At 40.7% G+C, this 21,037-nt stretch overlaps 1 protein-coding gene across 1 annotated transcript in view; it reads left to right on the forward strand.

The window, feature by feature from the left end:
- The window catches only part of slc17a7a (solute carrier family 17 member 7a), a 77,745-nt gene that overhangs the window by 29,414 nt on the left and 27,294 nt on the right, over positions 1-21,037 (forward strand). The window contains exons 2-8 of the mRNA XM_057817967.1: positions 7,176-7,428; positions 12,413-12,531; positions 15,952-16,066; positions 16,156-16,243; positions 16,601-16,687; positions 18,099-18,241; positions 18,372-18,521. Coding sequence (XP_057673950.1) covers positions 7,176-7,428; positions 12,413-12,531; positions 15,952-16,066; positions 16,156-16,243; positions 16,601-16,687; positions 18,099-18,241; positions 18,372-18,521 — 955 coding nt within the window. The remainder of the gene's footprint in view (positions 1-7,175; positions 7,429-12,412; positions 12,532-15,951; positions 16,067-16,155; positions 16,244-16,600; positions 16,688-18,098; positions 18,242-18,371; positions 18,522-21,037) is intronic.

Raw genomic sequence — 21,037 nt, forward strand, 5'->3', positions numbered from 1 at the left:
AATGATTCTAAGCTAAGAACGACAGACATTTTGAATAATAAATATAATTAATTACCTTTGTTTTATGGCTGTGTTGAAACAAAAGCGGTTGCGCGACGTCTGTAAACGGAGGTTTCCAGGGTAAAACGGACAAATCAAAAATAGTTTGGGGGCTTAATGTGCCATGAATCTGCTATTGCAGCATATAGACATATTGTTCTATCAACAGTTGTTTTGGCTTAAAATACAGCAGTTTCTTTTAAAGAGGAGTGCAAGCACAGAAACTGCTTTTTCAGTCTTTTCTGTGTTTTCCGCCATATATGTATATATGTATATAGAAATCTAAAGGGCTTGCTGAGCCTGCAGTGAGTTCGGGAAGGGGGGAGTGGAGGGAGTAAGGTGCACATGTAAGAACCGGACAGAACGATAGATGCATAGTGACACGTTACAGATAAAAAGCTATGGTGAATTATTTATCTCATCCAAAAACACATCAATAATGAACCAGCGTTAGAATATGACTTGCTCTGTGTTGTGTGTAAGAGAGTGTTCATTTGAGTGAGCAAGAATCATGTGGTAAGTGCTGAGTGTGGAAAAAGAAATTATATTTTTGGTTGGTTTGTTTGTTTTTTACCAGCTATTGCTTCTCATGTAAAATCAAAAGACAAATCTCTGTTACATGAACAAATCCTTGTGATAATTGCACTAGTTTCTATACAATATTGTCCAGCTCAATGGCTAACTGGATCAAATTCAATGGTAGGTGGGCTTGTGACACACAAGTGTTGTCAATATGGATGCACGCATACACAAAAATAGACAGTCACGATAAAACTGACAGTATAGGGTGTGTACTTGTATATGGCATTATAAACAGATGTGTGCTGACTCCAAAAATAGTGGTGGCATCTGTATAGTACACTGAATAGTGGTGGCATTGGTATAGTAGACTCTTAAAAAAAAAGTTGAATTTACGGTAAAATACTGGCAGCTGTGGTTACCAGAATTACCGTGTTTTCCGCACTATAAGCCGCACTTAAAAGCTATCAATTTTCACAAAAGCCAACAGTGCGCCGTATAATGCGATGCGCCTTATACAGTATTTCGGTTAATCATGGCATGACAGTCCCTTTAGCGCAGCTCCATCTATCTATCCATCCATCCATCCATTATCTTCCGCTTGTTCCGGGGTCGGGTCGCGGGGGCAGCAGCTTTAACAGAGAAGCCCAGACTTCCCTCTCCCCAGCCACTTCAACCAGCTCCTCCGGTGGGATCCCAAAGCGTTCCCAGGCCAGCCGAGAGACATAGACTGACATAGTCTCTCCAGCGTGTCTTGGGTCGTCCCCGGGGCCTCCCGCCGGTGGGACATGCCCGGAACACCTCTCCAGGGAGGCGTCCGGGAGGCATCCGAACCAGATGCCCGAGCCACCTCAGCTGACTCCTCTCTACGCGGAGGAGTAGCAGCTCGATGGCGAGTCCCTCCCGGATGACCGAGCTTCTTACCCTATCTCTAGGGGAGAGCCCAGACACCCTACGGAGGTAACTCATTTCGGCCTCTTGTATCCGGGATCTTGTTCTTTCGGTCACAACCCAAAGCTCGTGACCATAGGTGAGGGTAGGAACGTAGATCGACTGGTAAATCGAGAGCTTTGCCTTTCGGCTAAGCTCCTTCTTCACCACTACGGACCGGTGCAGAGTCCGCATTACTGCAGACGCTGCACCGATTCGCCTGTCGATCTCCCTCCTACCGTCACTCGTGAACAAGACCCCAAGATACTTGAACTCCCCACTTGGGGCAGGATCTCATCCCCGACCCGGAGAGGGCACTCCACCCTTTCCGACTGAGGACCATGGTCTCGGATTTGGAGGTGCTGATCTTCATCCCGACCGCTTCATACACCGCTCCAGTGAGAGTTGGAGGTCACGGCTTGATGAAGCCAACAGCACTAAATCATTTGCAAAAAGCAGAGATTCAATGCTGAGGTCACCAAACCGGACCCGCTCAACGCTTCGACTGCGCCTAGAAATTCTGTCCATAAAAATTATGAACATAATCGGTGACAAAGGGCAGCCTTGGCGGAGTCCAACCCTCACTGGGAACGAAGTCGACTTACTGCCGGCAATGCGGACCAAACTCTGACACCGGTCGTACAGGGACCGAACAGCCCTTACCAAGGGGCTCGGTACCCCGTACTCCCGGAGCACCCCCCACAGGACTCCCCGAGGCACACGGTCGAACGCCTTCTCCAGATCCACAAAACACATGTAGACTGATCGGGCGAACTCCCATGCACCCTCGAGGACCCTGCCGAGGGTGTAGAGCTGGTCCACTGTTCCACGGCCGGGACGAAAACCACACTGCTCCTCCTGAATCCGAGATTCGACTTCTCGGCGGACTCTCCTCTCCAGCACCCCTGAATAGACTTTACCAGGGAGGCTGAGGAGTGTGATCCCTCTATAATTGGAACACACCCTCCGGTCCCCCTTCTTAAAAAGGGGGACCACCACCCCGGTCTGCCAATCCAGAGGCACTGTCCCCGATGTCCACGCGATGTTGTAGAGACGTGTCAGCCACGACACCCCTACAACATCCAGAGCCTTTAGGAACTCCGGGCGGATCTCATCTACCCCCGGAGCCTTGCCACCGAGGAGCTTTCCAACCGCCTCAGTGACTTCAACCCCAGAGATCGAAGAGCCCACCTCGGAGTCCCCAGACTCTGCTTCCTCAAAGGAAGGCGTGTCGGTGGAATTGAGGAGGGCCTTGAAGTATTCTCCCCACCGGCTCACGACGTCCCGAGTCGAGGTCAGCAGCACACCATCTTAACTATAAACAGTGTTAATGGTGCACTGCTTTAATGGCGTCGCATGGTGGACCAGAATTTCCTCGAAGCCGTCCGGAAGTCGTTTTCCATGGCCTCGCCGAACTCCTTCCATGTCCGGGTTTTTGCCTCGGCGACCGCCGAAGCCGCAGTCCGCTTGGCCAGCCGGTATCTGTCAGCTGCCTCCGGAGTCCCACAGGCCAAAAAGGCCCGATAGGCCTCCTTCTTCAGCTTGACGGCATCCCTTACCGCTGGTGTCCACCAGCGGGTTCGGGGATTGCCGCCACGACAGGCACCAACCACTTTACGGCCACAGCTCTGATCGGCCGCCTCAACAATGGAGGTGCGGAACATGGCCCACTCGGACTCAATGTCCCCCACCTCCCCCGGGACAAGGTAGAAGTTCTGCCGGAGGTGGGTGTTGAAACTCTTTCTGACAGGGGATTCTGCCAGACGTTCCCAGCAGACCCTCACAATACGTTTGGGCCTGCCAGGTCTGGCCAGCATCTTCCCCCGCCATCGGAGCCAACACACCACCAGGTGGTGATCAGTTGACAGCTCCGCCCCTCTCTTAACCCGAGCTAAAGCTGTTAAAGCATTCCTTGGAGAAAGACTCATTCAGTCAATCTTATGGCCTGTAAATAGCCCAAATCTCAACCATATTGATAACCTGTGGTGGAAATTGAAAAAAATGGTCCACAGCAAGGCTCCGACCTGCAAGGATGATCTGGCAACTGCAATCAAAGAGAGTTGGCACCAAATTGATGAAGAATACTCATCAAGTCCATGCCTCAGAGACTGCACGCTGTCATAAAAGCCAGAAGTGGTGCTACTAAATACTAGAAATGTGTTTTGATTGTTATTTCTTTGTTTGTTCCTCATGATTCCATATTGTTTTCCTCAGAATGGAGTGATTCCATATACAGTGCCTTGCAAAAGTATTCGGCCCCCTTGAATCTTGCAACCTTTCGCCACATTTCAGGCTTCAAACATAAAGATATGAAATTTAATTTTTTTGTCAAGAATCAACAACAAGTGGGATACAATCGTGAAGTGGAACAACATTTATTGGATAATTTAAACTTTTTTAACAGATAAAAAACTGAAAAGTGGGGCGTGCAATTTTATTCGGCCCTTTACTTTCAGTGGAGCAAACTCACTCCAGAAGTTCAGTGAGGATCTCTGAATGATCCAATGTTGTCCTAAATGACCGATGATGATAAATAGAATCCAAATGTGTGTAATCAAGTCTCCGTATAAATGCACCTGCTATGTGATAGTCTCAGGGTTCTGTTTAAAGTGCAGAGAGCATTATGAAAACCAAGGAACACACCAGGCAGGTCCGAGATACTGTTGTGGAGAAGTTTAAAGCCGGATTTGGATACAAAAAGATTTCCCAAGCTTTAAACATCTCAAGGAGCACTGTGCAAGCCATCATATTGAAATGGAAGGAGCATCAGACCACTGCAAATCTACCAAGACCTGGCCGTCCTTCCAAACTTTCTTCTCAAACAAGGAGAAAACTGATCAGAGATGCAGCCAAGAGGCCCATGATCACTCTGGATGAACTGCAGAGATCTACAGTTGAGGTGGGAGAGTCTGTCCATAGGACAACAATCAGTCGTACACTGCACAAATCTGGCCTTTATGGAAGAGTGGCAAGAAGAAAGCCATTTCTCAAAGATATCCATAAAAAGTCTCGTTTAAAGTTTGCCACAAGCCACCTGGGAGACACACCAAACATGTGGAAGAAGGTGCTCTGGTCAGATGAAACCAAAATTGAACTTTTTGGCCACAATGCAAAACGATATGTTTGGCATAAAAGCAACACAGCTCATCACCCTGAACACACCATCCCAACTGTCAAACATGGTGGTGGCAGCATCATGGTTTGGGCCTGCTTTTCTTCAGCAGGGACAGGGAAGATGGTTAAAATTGACGGGAAGATGGATGCAGCCAAATACAGGAACATTCTGGAAGAAAACCTGTTGGTATCTGCACAAGACCTGAGACTGGGACGGAGATTTATCTTCCAACAGGACAATGATCCAAAACATAAAGCCAAATCTACAATGGAATGGTTCAAAAATAAACGTATCCAGGTGTTAGAATGGCCAAGTCAAAGTCCAGACCTGAATCCAATCGAGAATCTGTGGAAAGAGCTGAAGACTGCTGTTCACAAACACTCTCCATCCAACCTCACTGAGCTCGAGCTGTTTTGCAAGGAAGAATGTGCAAGAATGTCAGTCTCTCGATGTGCAAAACTGATAGAAACATACCCCAAGCGACTTGCAGCTGTAATTGGAGCAAAAGGTGGCGCTACAAAGTATTAACGCAAGGGGGCCGAATAATATTGCACACCCCACTTTTCAGTTTTTTATTTGTTAAAAAAGTTTAAATTATCCAATAAATTTTGTTCCACTTCACGATTGTGTCCCACTTGTAGTTGATTCTAGACAAAAAATTAAAATTTTATATCTTTATGCTTGAAGCCTGAAATGTGGCGAAAGGTTGCAAGGTTCAAGGGGGCCGAATACTTTTGCAAGGCACTGTGTATTTTCCTGAACTTGCTCTATAAAATGAACATTTACTGACCACCGCAATGTTTTTATTCATTTCTTTTAGTGTTTCTAAATGCTAAAGTGTTGCACTTTTGAACTAATTCTTTTTTGGGGTTTTTTCAAGCTTTTTATCTGAGTTTGTTCTAGATGATAAAATGTCTGAGTGAGTGCTCGTCCGAGACTGGTGATTCCATACTTTTTGCTAGGGGTTATACTTCTACTACTGTGCCCTATAATGCGGTGTGCCCTATATAAGAAAACAACTAAAATTGGCCATTCATTGAAGGTGCGCATTATACTCAGAAGCGCCTTATAGTGCAGAAAATGCGGTATATTGTTTGAAAAAAGGATGGGAACCTTAAAATGTTTATTGTTTAAGTAACACCAAACTACTGTAAAGCGAACTACATTTAATACCGTGTAAGTGTTGTTTTACATCAAATTATTGTATTAAGTACATATGTATAACCAGTCTGATGACGATAAAGTCACAGTGCTCCCTTGCTTGTTCTGCTTCTTCTCCAACTGGAATTTGAACTAAAGCTGTCATTGTCATAGTCAGGTTTGCTAACTACTGAATCAACAGGGCAATTTAGCTTTATCTACCAGTACATTCTTTTAAGTTCTCAAGTATTGATGTTTTCCAACAGAAACTCCAACTGGTCTGTAGTAGCTCAGTAGTGAGCATGATTGACTGCCAAGATTCTGGTCTGGTTCAAATCCTGTAAACAGAGGTGGATAGAGTAGGCAAATACTTTTACACAAGTAAGAGTAGCATTACTTCAAAATAATATTACTGAAGTAAAAGTAAAATTAGTCATCCCCAAAAAATATTCAAGTACAAGCAAATAAGAAATCAGTAAAAACAATACTCAAGTAAAGAGTAACTGCTTACAATATCAGATTTTTATTTCTCAGCACAGTTATCTATATGAAATGTTGTTATATTTATACTGTACTATAACATTTTATTACAAGACCATATTAGGCCAAAAACATACACACACAAAAAAAACTTTGAATTCCGGCAAGTAAAATCCACAGAAGTGAAGCATCACAGAAGCAAAGAGCATTAGCACCATCTAGTGGAGAAACATTTTCTACCATGAAATTAAAACGATCCTGGTTTTCTGTGGTCTATCGGTGCCAAATAAAAACTGGGAGAGAGGTTGAAATCAGTGTTGTTTTGACAGCCCTTTTAATTTTCATCTTAGCCTTTTGGACGATAATACTTATTAGTAGGGTTGTCAAAATTATCGCGTTAACGGGTGGAAATTAATTTTTTGAATTAATCACGTTAAAATATTTGACACAGTTAACACACATGCCCCGCTCAAACAGATTAAAATGAAAGCACAGTGCAATGCCAACTTGTTACTTGTGTTTTTTAGAGTTTTGTCGCCCTCTGCTGGCGCTTGTGTGCGACTGATTTTATGGGCGTTGTGTAATTGTTGACATCAACAATGGTGGGCTACTAGTTTATTTTTTGATTGAAAATTTTTACAAATTTTATTAAAACGAAAACATTAAGAGGGGTTTTAATATTAAATTTCTATAACTTGTACTAACATTTATCTTTTAAGAACTATAAGTCTTTCTATCCATGGATCGCTTTAACAGAATTTTAATAATGTTAATGCCATCTTGTTGATTTATTGTTATAATAAACAAATACCGTACTTATGTACCGTATGTTGAATTTATATATCCATCTTGTGTCTTATCTTTCCATTCCAACAATAATTTACAGAAAAATATGGCATATTTTAAAAGAATCTCACATACAGTTATTAGGAATGGGCTCCTCTCCTTTCAGGTTGATTGACAAGCAACAGCCCAATGGAGAAACCATCGAGCTGTCGGCGGAGGGCCGTCCTGAGCTGGTGCAGGAGAAAGAACTGCCCGTGGTGGACTGCACTTGTTTTGGCTTGCCCAGGCGTTACATCATCGCCATCCTGTCTGGCCTGGGCTTCTGCATCTCCTTTGGCATCCGCTGCAATTTGGGCGTCGCCATTGTAAGCATGGTCAACGACCACACTGTCTACAAAGGCAACAAGGAAGTGCTTGTGGTAAGTTTAATATTGGAATCATTTGCTTTTGAAGTGCTTGCGTGCAGGTGACTTGATGCTACTAAATGTGTACACTTTCCCATTATCTAGTATCCGTATTATGTACGATATTTGCATATGTATAATTTTAGCAACGTACCATGTTTTCAGATTATTAGGCGAACTTAAAATCCTTTATTTCTCCCAAAAGTTAACATTGCGCGGCATGTTCTGGCAATTGTTTTATACTGCTGTGCTCTAACCAGACATTTAGCATTTGTCAAAACCATAAATAAATCAATAAAACAATACATACAGTAAATGAACTCATTGGTTCCCACTTATGATCATCCTTCTGCTGTTAATAAATGAGTTTATTACTTCCAATTTTTACAACAATTTACATAATTTAAATGAATTTATCACCAGTGTTGTCTTAGAGTGTAACAGCATTTCTAACGGCATTATGTTTTTCAGTAATGAGTAAAGTTACTGAGGATGTGAAGAGCAGAAGTAGCCAAAACCTGTACTCAACTAAGAGTAGCGTTACTTCTAAATAATATTATTCAAATAAAACAAAAAGTCGTCATCCAAAAATTTACTCGAGTATAAATAAAAAAGTATAAGTTGAAAAGAATACTCAAGTAATGAGTAACATTGAGTACCTGGTTGCAATGTCTGATCTTTTTTAATATTGGTATTTTTTTTTTCTCAGCACAACTTCCTCTGTATGAGCTGGTATTATTATACAGTACAATAACCTAATTTACAGTGAGGCAAATAAGTATTTAGTCAACCACTAATTGTGCAAGTTCTCCCACTTGAAAATATTAGAGAGGCCTGTAATTGTCAACATGGGTAAACCTCAACCATGAGAGACAGAATGTGGAAACAGAAAATCACATTGTTTGATTTTTAAAGAATTTATTTGCAAATCATGGTGGAAAATAAGTATTTGGTCAATACCAAAAGTTCATCTCAATACTTTGTTATGTACCCTTTGTTGGCAATAACGGAGGCCAAACGTTTTTCTGTAACTCTTCACAAGTTTTATACACACTGTTGCTGGTATTTTGGCTCATTCCGCCATGCAGATCTCCTCTAGAGCAGTGATGTTTTGGGGCTGTCGTTGGGCAACACGGACTTTCAACTCCCTCCACAGATTTTCTATGAGGTTTAGATCTGGAGACTGGCTAGGCCACTCCAGGACCTTGAAATGATTCTTACAAAGTCACTCCTTTGTTGCCTTGGCTGTGTGTTTGGGATCATTGTCATGCTGAAAGACCCAGCCACGTCTCATATTCAATGCCCTCGCTGATGGAAGGAGATTTTCACTCAAAATCTCTCGATACATGGCCCCATTCATTCTTTCCTTTACACAGATCAGTCGTCCTGGTCCCTTTGCAGAAAAACAGCCCCAAAGCATGATGTTCCCACCCCCATGCTTCACAGTGGGTATGGTGTTCTTCAGATGCAATTCAGTATTCTTTCTCCTCCAAACACGAGAACTGTGTTTCTACCAAAAAGTTCTATTTTGGTTTCATCTGACCATAACACATTCTCCCAGTCCTCTTCTGGATCATCCAAATGCTCTCTAACGAACCGCAGACGGGCCTGGACGTGTACTTTCTTCAGCAGGGGGACACATCTGGCAGTGCAGGATTTGAGTCCCTGGCGGCGCATAGTGTTACTGATAGTAGCCTTTGTTACTGTGGTCCCAGCTCTCTGTAGGTCGTTCATTAGGTCCCCCCGTGTGGTTCTGGGATTTTTGCTCACCGTTCTTGTTATCATTTTGACGCCACGGGGTGAGATCTTGCATGGAGCCCCAGCTCGAGGGAGATTATCAGTGGTCTTGTATGCCTTCCATTTTCTAATAATTGCTCTCACAGTTGATTTCTTTACACCAAGCGTTTTACCTATTGCAGATTCAGTCTTCCCAGCCTGGTGCAGGTCTACAATTTTGTCAATTTTTATGGTCTTACCATAGTGGAGTTTGGAGTGTGACTGACTGAGGTTGTGGACAGGTGTATTTTATACCGATAATGAGTTAAAACAGGTGTCATTAATACAGGTAACAAGTGGAGCCTCGTTAGACCTCGTTTGAAGACGTTAGACCTCTTTGACAGCCAGAAATCTTGTTTATAGGTGACCAAATACTTATTTTCCACTCTAATTTGAAAATAAAAAAATCAATTAAAAAAATCAAACAATGTGATTTTCTGTTTTTTTTTTCCACATTGTGTCTCTCATGGTTGAGGTTTTCCCATGTTGACAATTACAGACCTCTCTAATCTTTTCAAGTAGGAGAACTTGCACAATTGGTGGTTGACTAAATACTTATTTGCCCCACTGTATGACTTTATTAGGCCAAAAAGATGACAGAAAAATCCTCGAATGCAGACCAGACCAACACTAATAAACATCACCTATCCAAAGAGCATGAGTGCCTTCTAGTGGACAAAAAAATATTGTTACCATTGATTAGTATTATGGAGTCAAGCAGTTATTGTTGCGAGATCTCATTTGTGAAACAGAGACAGTTGCTATCTCATGCAAAAATAAAATCAATACTGTATATTAGAATAAAGAGGAAAATTCAATGACTCTAGTGTAGCCCAAAGTAGCGGAATATGAGTATTGTTTCTTCTTCGCAAATCTACTCAAGTAAAAGTAAAATGTATTGCGTGTTTTTTCTCAAAAAGGTACTCAAGTAAATGTCACGGAGTAAATGTAACGTGTTACGTAATACCCACCTCTATTGAAGGGGCACATTACTTCGACTTGGTTGAATGAAGCACGAGTTGTGTGATTTTGTTGCACATCAGCTGCCTGCCTACTTGGAGAAAGCAGAGCGGGAGGGGGAGGAGGGAAGGGGGCAATGACGCCGTTTCGAATGCGATGATGATCGGCTAGGTGGGTGGATCATGCCCCTTTTCACTGCACACTCTGGCAAACACAACAAGACAGTGATAATGACAACGGGCCACATATATTATTCCCATTTATTTGAATTATATTTAATACTGTTACTTTACGGAATATTTAAGGATAGTGTTCCGCTTATTGTGCAGTAGGCTTAACATACAGTTTCAGAGATTTGCACTGGTTAATGGTCAGTTTACGTTTGTGTTTTCTTAACAGACTAATATATTTGGTCCATAAATAAATAAATGCCAAACGTTCTAAACACACAGTGTACAGTATATAGTGTTTTTATTCTTCAGTCAGGTAAAATTGTATTTTCTTTAACATCTTTGATGTGAAAGATGTGATAGAATGTAGAATGTGATAACGTGTAGAACATGAAAAGTAACGTCGGTTACTTTGCTGAGTAACTAATTACTCTTACAATGCGGTAATTTAGTTACTAACTCAATTATTTTTGGGGAGAAATAATTTGTATTTGTAACTAATTCATTTTTCAAATTAATATTAACAACATAGTTTATCACTAGCAATCCATTTGAACTGGGAACGAGGCAGTGAATGAACATTTGTTAAGAAGTCAAGTCATGGCTTCATCATACATGCATTCATTTTTTGTAGAATGGACATCTTGCAATGGCACATTTACAGGTCTTGACAAAAAATCAATCAGGAAGCTGCAATTTATACAGAATGCTGCTGTCAGAGTCCTTACAGATACAAAGTAAGGAAATCATTACACCGGCTTCTTGTGAGTCAAAGGTGTTAAAGAGAACCATGGACTTAAAGACTTGTAGGCTCAATAAGCCACAATTGTTCTATTTTACTAAAAATATGTTATTAGAAACACATATATTATTGCAATTGGTTTAAAAATCTATAATATTTAATACATCTTTTGACCTACGGAGGGCGCTATTTTTTACGTGCGCAATTCAAGCTGGCGGTGATGATGCAGTTGGGATGGACTGGAAGAATAGCTGTGCTAGCTAGCAGACAAAGCTAGTATGACGAATGGCATGATTTTGTCTCATTCTGCTGCTGATCAGCTTGTTTTGTTACAGAGCTGTGGGATAAGTTCCCAACGTCTTACCTGCATCCAATTCCAGTTCATCAGCAGTGTCTTTATAAACCGATCCTAGGCGGCTTGCCAAGATATTGACTTGCTGCTATTTGGCAGATTGTATATCTCTTCGTTGCCAGTGCATCATTGCCTTGTTTTTTTTTTTTTCGTTTGTCTGCCTCTCACCAATTTTTTTCCTTCTGTTTTTTTTTTTTTTTTTTGATGCTGACCTACTGTCACGAACCCCTTTTTGTGTCTCCCTTTTCATGATTTGCATGTTTTTTTGTGTATTCAATAAACCCTTTTTACGCAATCCCTATGTTTTTGTTGTCTGCTTGCTGTCTGAAGTGAGCCGAGTTTTCTAAATCCGTGGTCAAGCCAGCCGCAGTTTCTTTTCAGTTGCGTTTCCTTTTCAGGTTTTACCGCACAGAGACAACGCATGTGGGTTGCGATTGCTTTTTTAAAAAAATCATGACCCTAACATCACGTGGAAGTATACTGTAGTCCTGTGGTCTATCCGCTTTTCTTTTGCAAGGGAAACGGGGGTTCAAATCCCGCTGGAGACCTTCTTTTAATTGCTTTTGCTGCTCGTTTTGTGAAATATCGACAGTGCTGTCCTACTCATCACTTTTCATCACACTGTGGAAGTACGACAGCGCTGCCAAGTGACGTCATCGCCCAGAGTGGATTGCGTCGTCAACAACAATGGCTTTTATAAAAAACGAAAACATTAACAGGGGTTTGAATATCTAATTATTAAAACTCATACTAACATTTATATTTTAAGAAAGTCTTTCCCTCCATGGTTCCCTTTAAAATATGAAGAACAAATGCAGTACATTGCAGTACATCAGTAATGAACCTTATAATCAGGTGTCCCTTATAGTCCGAAAATGTGGTACTGACTTTATTGTCGTGTAAACTGCACTTCATCATACACAGATGCATGCTCTGTGGTTGGCACGTCTTTGCTTAGCACTCATTTTTAAATGAGTGTCCGTCTTTCCTTCTCTGCAGGCTGCACAATTCACTTGGGACCCTGAAACAGTGGGCATGATCCACGGTTCCTTCTTCTGGGGTTACATCGTCACACAAATCCCTGGGGGTTTTATATGTCAAAAATTTGCAGCCAACAGGTATTTATTTATTTATTTACCTATTTTTTTACTTGGACTGGGTTGTTGTTGTGTTTACAGTTTAGTCGCGCTGGTACATTTCTCAGATCAAAATTGAAATTCTCAAAACTACTCATGGCGGAGGAGGAGGAGGACATATGCGCGTTACTGATGAGAAAAGAGCAACACTTGTAGACCATATTCTCAATCATGGTGTTACAATGACTGCCAAATGTGCAGCCAAATGTTGAGAGAATAATTTCAATCACAATTCTACTTTATTTATTTTTTTACTATTTATTTATTTTTCTTATAAACAGTAAAAATGCAAAGTAAATCTTGTCCATTCTGTTGCAATCAATTTACGCCCCCTCACACACTTAATTTTCATCAAAACTTTTGCCATCTTCTGCATCAGAGCATCTCTCCAAAGTACAGTTACATTGAAAACAAGACTAAGCAATTTGACTCTCGTGTTCAAACACAATGACACAAGGGCTATCATTCTCATAGCACTGATGTATTCATTGACACAGAATTTTAATTTTGAGAGATGGATTAAGGATTTGGAGCCAAGAACTGGATTTTGCAGGTAATCCACGGTGTTTTGCTACGTGTGCTACCGTAATTTTTGGACTATAAGCCGCTACTTTTTTCCTTCATTTTGAATCCTGCGGTTTATAGTCCGGTGCTCTTATTTGTTGATTTATTTGGATTAATAGGTAACACTTTATTTGAAAGTGGCGTCATAAAACTGCCGTAAGATTGTCATAATTATGACATGACACTATCATAGGCATAACTGAATGCTTATGACAGATGTCATTAAGTATCATCCTGCAAATTATGTCACTAATCTCATTTCTGTCCAGCTCGGATCTTTTACGTCCATCCAAAATAGGGATAATTTGACAGATAACACTAAATGACATCTGCCATAAGCATTCATAGATGCGCATGGCAATGTGATGTCATAATTACATACCTGTCAAGTTGTACGGTTTCGGCGTGATTTGTACAAGTGAGCACTGATTTTTAAATGTGTACGCTGTACGTTCAAAATCTGTATTATCTGTTTTTCGTGCATTACGTTTTTTTTTTTCCTCCGTTCTGATTTTGTCACCATTTCGGCAACAAGACAATGTGCGTTACTATGCGTTACTACGTTGGTTGAATGACGCGAGAAAAGTCAGAGACATTGCGAGAGAAGAGTGTTTGTTGTGACGCTGTAGCAAACGTGATGCTAGGCTAGGTGGCTCCAATATTTCCTGACTGTAGCCGACAGCCTACAATCTACGCCTAGATATCACATGCATATGGAACTACATGCAAAAGGACAGACTCGGCGGTGTTAGTAAACAGCCGCCATTTTACAGCAGTAGACTTCTCAGAAAGGCTCTGTTGTAGTGAACCTTCCTAGTGAACCTAAGTAACTTTTTATCTAAAATACTCCTAAATCGGCAAAATCTTAACTTCAATCTATCTTGAATGATGAAACAGCTTTAAAACTCACATGTCGAAAGTATGCAAAAACGGGAGCAATTTTAACAACTTTAACAGTTGATTCACAACATTAAATGACTTCCAAACATAGCAAAGGTTACTATGTTTTTTGTTGTTGTTGTTGTTGTTGAAAAAATGAAGAAAAAAAACATGAAAGGTAACACCAGTTACCATCCCAAGTCACTAATTACGCTTACATTATGGTAACAGTTACTAACTCAATTAGTTTTTGGAGAAGTAATTTGTAACTGTAATTAATTACTTTTTAAAGGTAAGATTAAACAACACTGGTCATAAAGATGAAGTCTGCAGAATGAAAAGTCACGAAAACGTAGATTTTATTCTGCCAATTTGTTGCCGAACACAATTTGCCTGCAACCATTGCTAATCACTTCTCAGAATTAGCAAAAGAAATGTTCCCTTACTCAAAGATTGCATTGGTAAGTTAATTTCATCAATTGACCTTTATAATTTATAATTGGACACACTACCGAACTACCTTCAAGTCAAACTGAATTGCGAGATGAAGTGCAGCCATCAAGACATGATATAAATTGCCAAAAGTGCTACATACAATTATAACAAACATCACTGTTAAATTTTAGTAATCACGATGTAGCTGAAGATTGTTCTTTGATTGCACCAGGTTATATGTTACAATATTACCAATAAATTCATATTACTTTAAAAATTGAGTTTAATTTTTGTTTCATATTGCACGCTATATACAACGTTGTAAGATTAGTCACCAATTTTAAAGGGCTTACGTCACTATTTGTAAGATTGCCAACGGCCTCGGGTTGACAGGTATGTAACTATGATTCTCTTATGGCGCCACTGTCAAATAAAGTAATACCAAATACTATAACTATCAATTAATGAAACAACTGGAAGAGTAACTGAAGAAATAATTAGCACAGAACATGAATTTTGATTGTTATTTATTTGTATTTGTTTATTTGTAGTGCTGCAATGCATGCTAAGAGGCATGCTGGATGACAACAGTGTTGACAGCAGAGGTTGACTGTCTCCCCCAAAGGAGCATATGATGGTCAAATGCAGCTTGTCGAAGCAATGAAGCTTTGCAGCCAATTGGTTCAAAGCTTCATTGGTTCATTTGGTCTTATGACAGTCGTATGATGCCGCTGTCAAATGAAGTGATACCGGTTAATATCTACTGATGTAAATATCCCATACTACAGTGTGGACAGCTGCGGTTTATAATCCGGTGCGGCTTATTCAAGAACAAATGTGGTTTTCTTGTCAGGTTTGGTGGGTGGCGGCTTATAGTCAGGTATGGCTTATCTAAGAACAAATGCGGCTTTTTTTTTTTTAAATTACTGTAGTTGTTTTGAGAAATGCAAAAAAAATGTATGCAAATTGCACGGATGATTCGAGAAATGTACCAAAACAGCTGGGAAAAACTGAAATAAGGGGCTTTATATTGCGCAACCTATAGTTTGTTTTAAGACTTTGTCAATGATAGATAAAAGAGATGTCACCACAAATTTGTTGTCACGGTTTTGTACTACCCTTGATAACAATAGAGGATATTTTCGCTTTTTCCTTGTTAACCCATTAGCTGGCATTGACAGCGCTAGACATCCAATCCATTTAAGGTGGGCGGGAAGGCAGTGAATGAACGATTCTGTAGCACTCTCCCACTCGAAATGGATTGGATGTCTACTCGTGATAAACTAATTGAAGGGAGGGTGCATTTTGGCCAGAGGAAGAAAAAACATGTATATATTTTTTAAACTTATTGACTGCCATTGAAGATGTTAGATGTCCAATCCATTTGAAGTGGGAGGGGCGGCAGCCAATGATAGTTAATTCTCGGCCACCCTCCCACTTTAAATGGAGTGGACGTCTACAAGTGATAAACTCATTTAAAAAGTTTTTTATCGAAAAAAAAACCCTTTTTCTTGTGTGTTTAAGAGTGTTTGGCTTTGCTATCGTGGCGACGTCCACCCTTAACATGCTGATCCCCTCAGCCGCTCGCTGCCATTACAGCTGTGTAATACTGGTCAGAATATGTCAAGGCCTTGTTGAGGTATGGTGTACGTCTATGCAGGATGATATGCTTTTGTTCAGATTGCGTAAAACAATGAATCTCTTCACTGACTGGCTTGTTATCTGCAGGGTGTGTCGTACCCAGCCTGCCATGGGATTTGGGCAAAGTGGGCTCCTCCACTAGAGAGAAGTCGATTAGCCACCACAGCGTTTTGTGGTAAGTGTGACCTTAGCTGATGTCAAAAGGGGGCAGAACTTTTCCCACTTGATTTTCATAATACAGGTTGGAGTTAAAGATAGATGGATGGATGGATGGATGGATGGATGGATGGATAGATAGATAGATAGATAGATAGATAGATAGATAGATAGATAGATAGATAGATAGATAGATAGATAGATAGATAGATAGATAGATAGATAGATAGATAGATAGATAGATAGATAGATAGATAGATAGATAGATAGATAGATAGATAGATAGATAGATAGATCTATCTATCTATCTATGTCCATCCGTCCGTCCGTCTGTCTATCTATCTATGTTAATCTGAATAATTTCTTGCAATTTTAGGGTCTTATGCAGGGGCTGTGGTGGCCATGCCTTTAGCTGGGATTCTGGTGCAATACACTGGGTGGCCTTCTGTATTCTACGTCTATGGTGAGCATCCCTAAAACTAAGCCATCTCTTTACAACCAATGTGTCAAAACAAAATTATAATATTAAAATCCAATAAAATGAAAATGAATAATAATCAAAATACGCTCTAGTTATAGCACACGATAATTCAATTCAATTCAATTCAATTTTATTTGTATAGCCCTAAATCACAACAGCAATGTCTCAAAGGGCTTTACAGAGGCAATATGATACACAATTAGAAATGAAGCAGCAAAAATGAATAGATACAATTCAAGTCCTGGGTATCCCCTATCCTTAAGACCCTCCATGCCGGCAAGGAAAAACTCCAAAAACTCCAGAGTCAATTGGGAGAAAAATGAGAAACCTCTGGGAGTACCAAAGTCAGGAGAGATCCACTCCCAGGACGGATAGACAGGAACCCCAGAATTGCTAGTTGGAGTTAGCAGGCGAAGTTACAGTCCGTAAAAATGCAATGGAGTAAAGGAGCAAGAAGAGGTCCATCTAGCCAGATGAGACGGGGGAAGCAGCGAGGACGTCTATCCAGCCAGGGGTCCAGACAGTCAGGAGGCTGCAGCTGAAAAATAGCCCCTCCCCAGAGGGGAGGGGGGAAAGGGGACACCGGGTGACTAGTGATGAAGAGACTAGACAACTAGATATTAACATTGGAAAATAGAAATAAAGTAAGACAAGTGGTAGGTAGAGTAAGAAAAGGAGATAGAACTCAGTGGCTGTACTTCCCCCAGCATTATAGCTTCTAATGCAGCTTAGACTAAACTGTGAGTCTACTCCGACTTCAACTAGCATAACCAGGAACGTTTTTAATCTAATCTTAAATGTGCAGACTGTCTCGGCTTCTTTAATACTAGCTGGAAGCTGATTCCATAAAACAGGGGCTTGGTGGCTAAAGGCTCTAGCTCCGACAGTACTTTTATAAACCCTGGGAACTACCAGTAGACCTGCATTCTGAGATCGGAGTGTTCTGGTGGGGCGGTAAGGAACCAGAGCATCGGTGAGATAAGATGACCCCAACCCATTAATGGTCTTAAATGTAAGAAGGAGTATTTTAAATTTAATTCTAAACTAGACTGGAAACCAGTGAAGTGCCTGGAGCACAGGGGTGATGCGCTCTCTTCTATTGGTTCCTGTTAAAAGTCTTGCTGCTGCGTTTTGGACTAGCTGAAGACCTTTTAGAGAACTTTTAGGACAAGCTGCAAGTAGGGAGTTACAGTAATCCCTACTTGATAACACTGTAAATTTATGTTTTTTTAAATTTCATATTATAACTCATTGCCTGACAACAATCGATAGCCAATTCATTTTGCACTGGGAGGACTGTTCATGTTTCAGTGCCATTGCACCCAATGAGTGCCTTATAGAGGGTTGATCTTATTCTGTTTCCTCTCTATTTTATCTTCTTGAACTATCCCAGGCAGTTTTGGGATATTCTGGTACTTGTTCTGGATCCTAGTGTCCTACGAGAGTCCGGCTGCCCATCCCACTATAACACCAGAGGAGAGAAAGTACATTGAAGATGCAATCGGAGAGACAGCGACATTTCTCAACCCTCTCCAGGTATCTCTTCATTCAGTATGTGTGAGCATCAGTAAGTGTTAAAACACACATGTACTGTAAACAAACACACAATCTCATGTCAAGTGTTGTCAGAGGATCACGCTGAGATCTTATTCCTATTACTTGGCAGAAATTTAAGACGCCATGGAGGCAGTTCTTTACCTCAATGCCTGTCTACGCCATCATTGTGGCCAACTTCTGCAGGAGCTGGACCTTCTACCTGCTGCTCATCAGCCAGCCGGCCTACTTCGAAGAAGTGTTTGGCTTTGAGATCAGTAAGGTGGGTGGCAACACACACAGAATGTACATACAGTGCTATGAAAAAGTATCTAAACCAGGGGTCCCCAAACTTTTTCCTGTGAGGGCCACATAACCCTTCTCTTCTCTGATGAGGGGCCGGGGTCAGTTTGTAACAGAAAAAGTGTGACGATTGCAGGAGTGCCTAAATGTAAAAATGTATTCTTTTTCAGAAAGCCACAATCAAATAACCCTTTCTGGATTCTTCACGGAACCAAAGTAAATAAAATAAAAATGATATAATATAATATAGTATAATATAATATAATATAATTAGGGCTGTCAAACGATTAAAATTTTTAAGCGAGTTAATCACAGCTTAAAAATTAATCGTAATTAATCGCAATTCAAACATCTCTAAAATATGCCTTATTTTTCTGTAAATTATTGTTGGAATGGAAAGATAAGACACAAGACGGATATATACATTCAACATACTGTACATAAGTACTGTATTTGTTTATTATAACAATAAATCAACAAGATGGCATTAACATTAATATTCTGTCAAAGCAATCCCTGGATAGAAAGACTTGTAGTTCTTAAAAGATAGATTTTAGTACAAATTATAGAAATTTTATGTTAAAACCCCTCTTAATGTTTTCGTTTTAATAAAATTGGTAAAATTTTCAATCAAAAAAATTAACTAGTAGCTCACCATTGTTGATGTCAAGAATTACACAATGCTCATGGTGCATAAAATCAATCGCACCCAAGCACCAGCAGAGGGAGACAAAAAACACAAGTAACAAGTGGACATGACACTGCTGTCATTTTAATCTGTTTGAGCGGGGCATATGCGTTAATTGCGTCAAATATTTTAACGTGATTAAAGAAAAAAATTAATTACCGCTCGTTAACGCGATAACTTTGACAGCCCTTAATATAATATAATATAATATAATATAATATAATATAATATAATATAATATAATATCATATCATATCATATCATATCATATCATATCATATCATATCATATCATATCATATCATATCATATCATATCATATCATATCATATAATACAATATAATCAGGGGTGCACATAATTTTTTTGCCCAGGTTCTCAGAGGAGGACCTGGAGATGTGACTTGGTCCTCATTGAGCTTGAGAGCCGACCCACCTGATGCGATAAATTTATGACAAGCTTTACTTAGAGCCAATTAACTTTAATTAATTATATTAACAATTAATGCTTGATTAACATCAACTGGCACAACAAAATTGCCATTACTTTGAAGTGAAATGTAAAGAAATAAACATAAAAGCACCAATTCAAAATAAAGGGCATTATGCGGCTCCCACATTAACTCCAAGCCTTTTTAAAAGTGGGATGTCCTCCTCATAAGACCTCATTGAACGTGCATGTTTAGCTTTGTAAAATGCGAGCAAAAACACGTTTGTCAGTGCATGTCGCTGTTCATTACCTTTATTCCGCCCTATTCCACCACATGTCCATAGGGCGAGTGGGGTCCTGTTTGACATTGATAGTTTGCTTAATTGCCACATGCTCTCTGTTTTTTTCGTGCTTTTCAAAGTTTGGATGGCTGAAATTCTTTGACCCTACATAAAATGCGTTGCTCTAATCGGCGACATTGGGATTCTCACGGCACATTTTGTACCGCATTTCCGTGCGAGCATCATTCGCTTCTAGCCATGGTACCTCCTGTAGCCACTTTTCAGCAAAAGTCCTTTTTTTCGGTAGCTCCGGTGAAGTCTCTGTCGTCTGTCTGTCTTTTGACAAGGGTGGGGGAACACGGAAGTAATTACTCAGTGTGGCCTGCCTCATCGACATTTTGAGAAGTTATTTTCTCGTGTCCGCCGCAAATAGAGTGGTCAGCCATCTGTGCGCAAAAGCGTATGGAAGCCGTTGAGGGCCAGCGCGTTTGTCTACGTCCAGTACGCACTTATGTGCACCCCTGAATATAATATAATATAATATAATATAATATAATATAATATAATATAATATAATATAATATCATGTAATATAATATAATATAATAATACAGTGATACCTCGGCTCACGAACGCTTAAGCTCACGAACTTTTCGCCTCAAGAACATTAAATTCGCGAGCATATAGTCTCTGCTGGCGAACTAGTTTTCGGCGGACGAACCAAGCCACGCGGTCGGACAGCGCCACGAGAAGCTGACGCACGCTCACGGCGTCCCAGTTAGTCCCCTCCCTTTCGTTGAGTGCGGACGTGGTTTGTGTTTGATAGACATTTTGGACCATATTGAGTGTACTTTTGCTATTATAGGACCGAAAAAGAGTTACATACAGTCCTTATGGAAGGTGACTCGTGTTACCAATTCGCCCTCGACTGGTAATTGGCGGTGCTTTCAGCTTCCCACCGTCGTGAGAAGTGGACCGGCGAGTCACGTTGGCTCGTTGTCGTCGGTTGTCTTCGGTTCGCCCGATTTCCTCTCCAGAAAGGAGGCGGCGTGCATACAAACACCCAGAGGCGTCGGATGGCTTTTTGTGGGCACTTTTAT

This window comes from Corythoichthys intestinalis, chromosome 16 (assembly GCF_030265065.1).
Source record: "Corythoichthys intestinalis isolate RoL2023-P3 chromosome 16, ASM3026506v1, whole genome shotgun sequence".
Classification (NCBI taxonomy): domain Eukaryota; kingdom Metazoa; phylum Chordata; class Actinopteri; order Syngnathiformes; family Syngnathidae; genus Corythoichthys; species Corythoichthys intestinalis.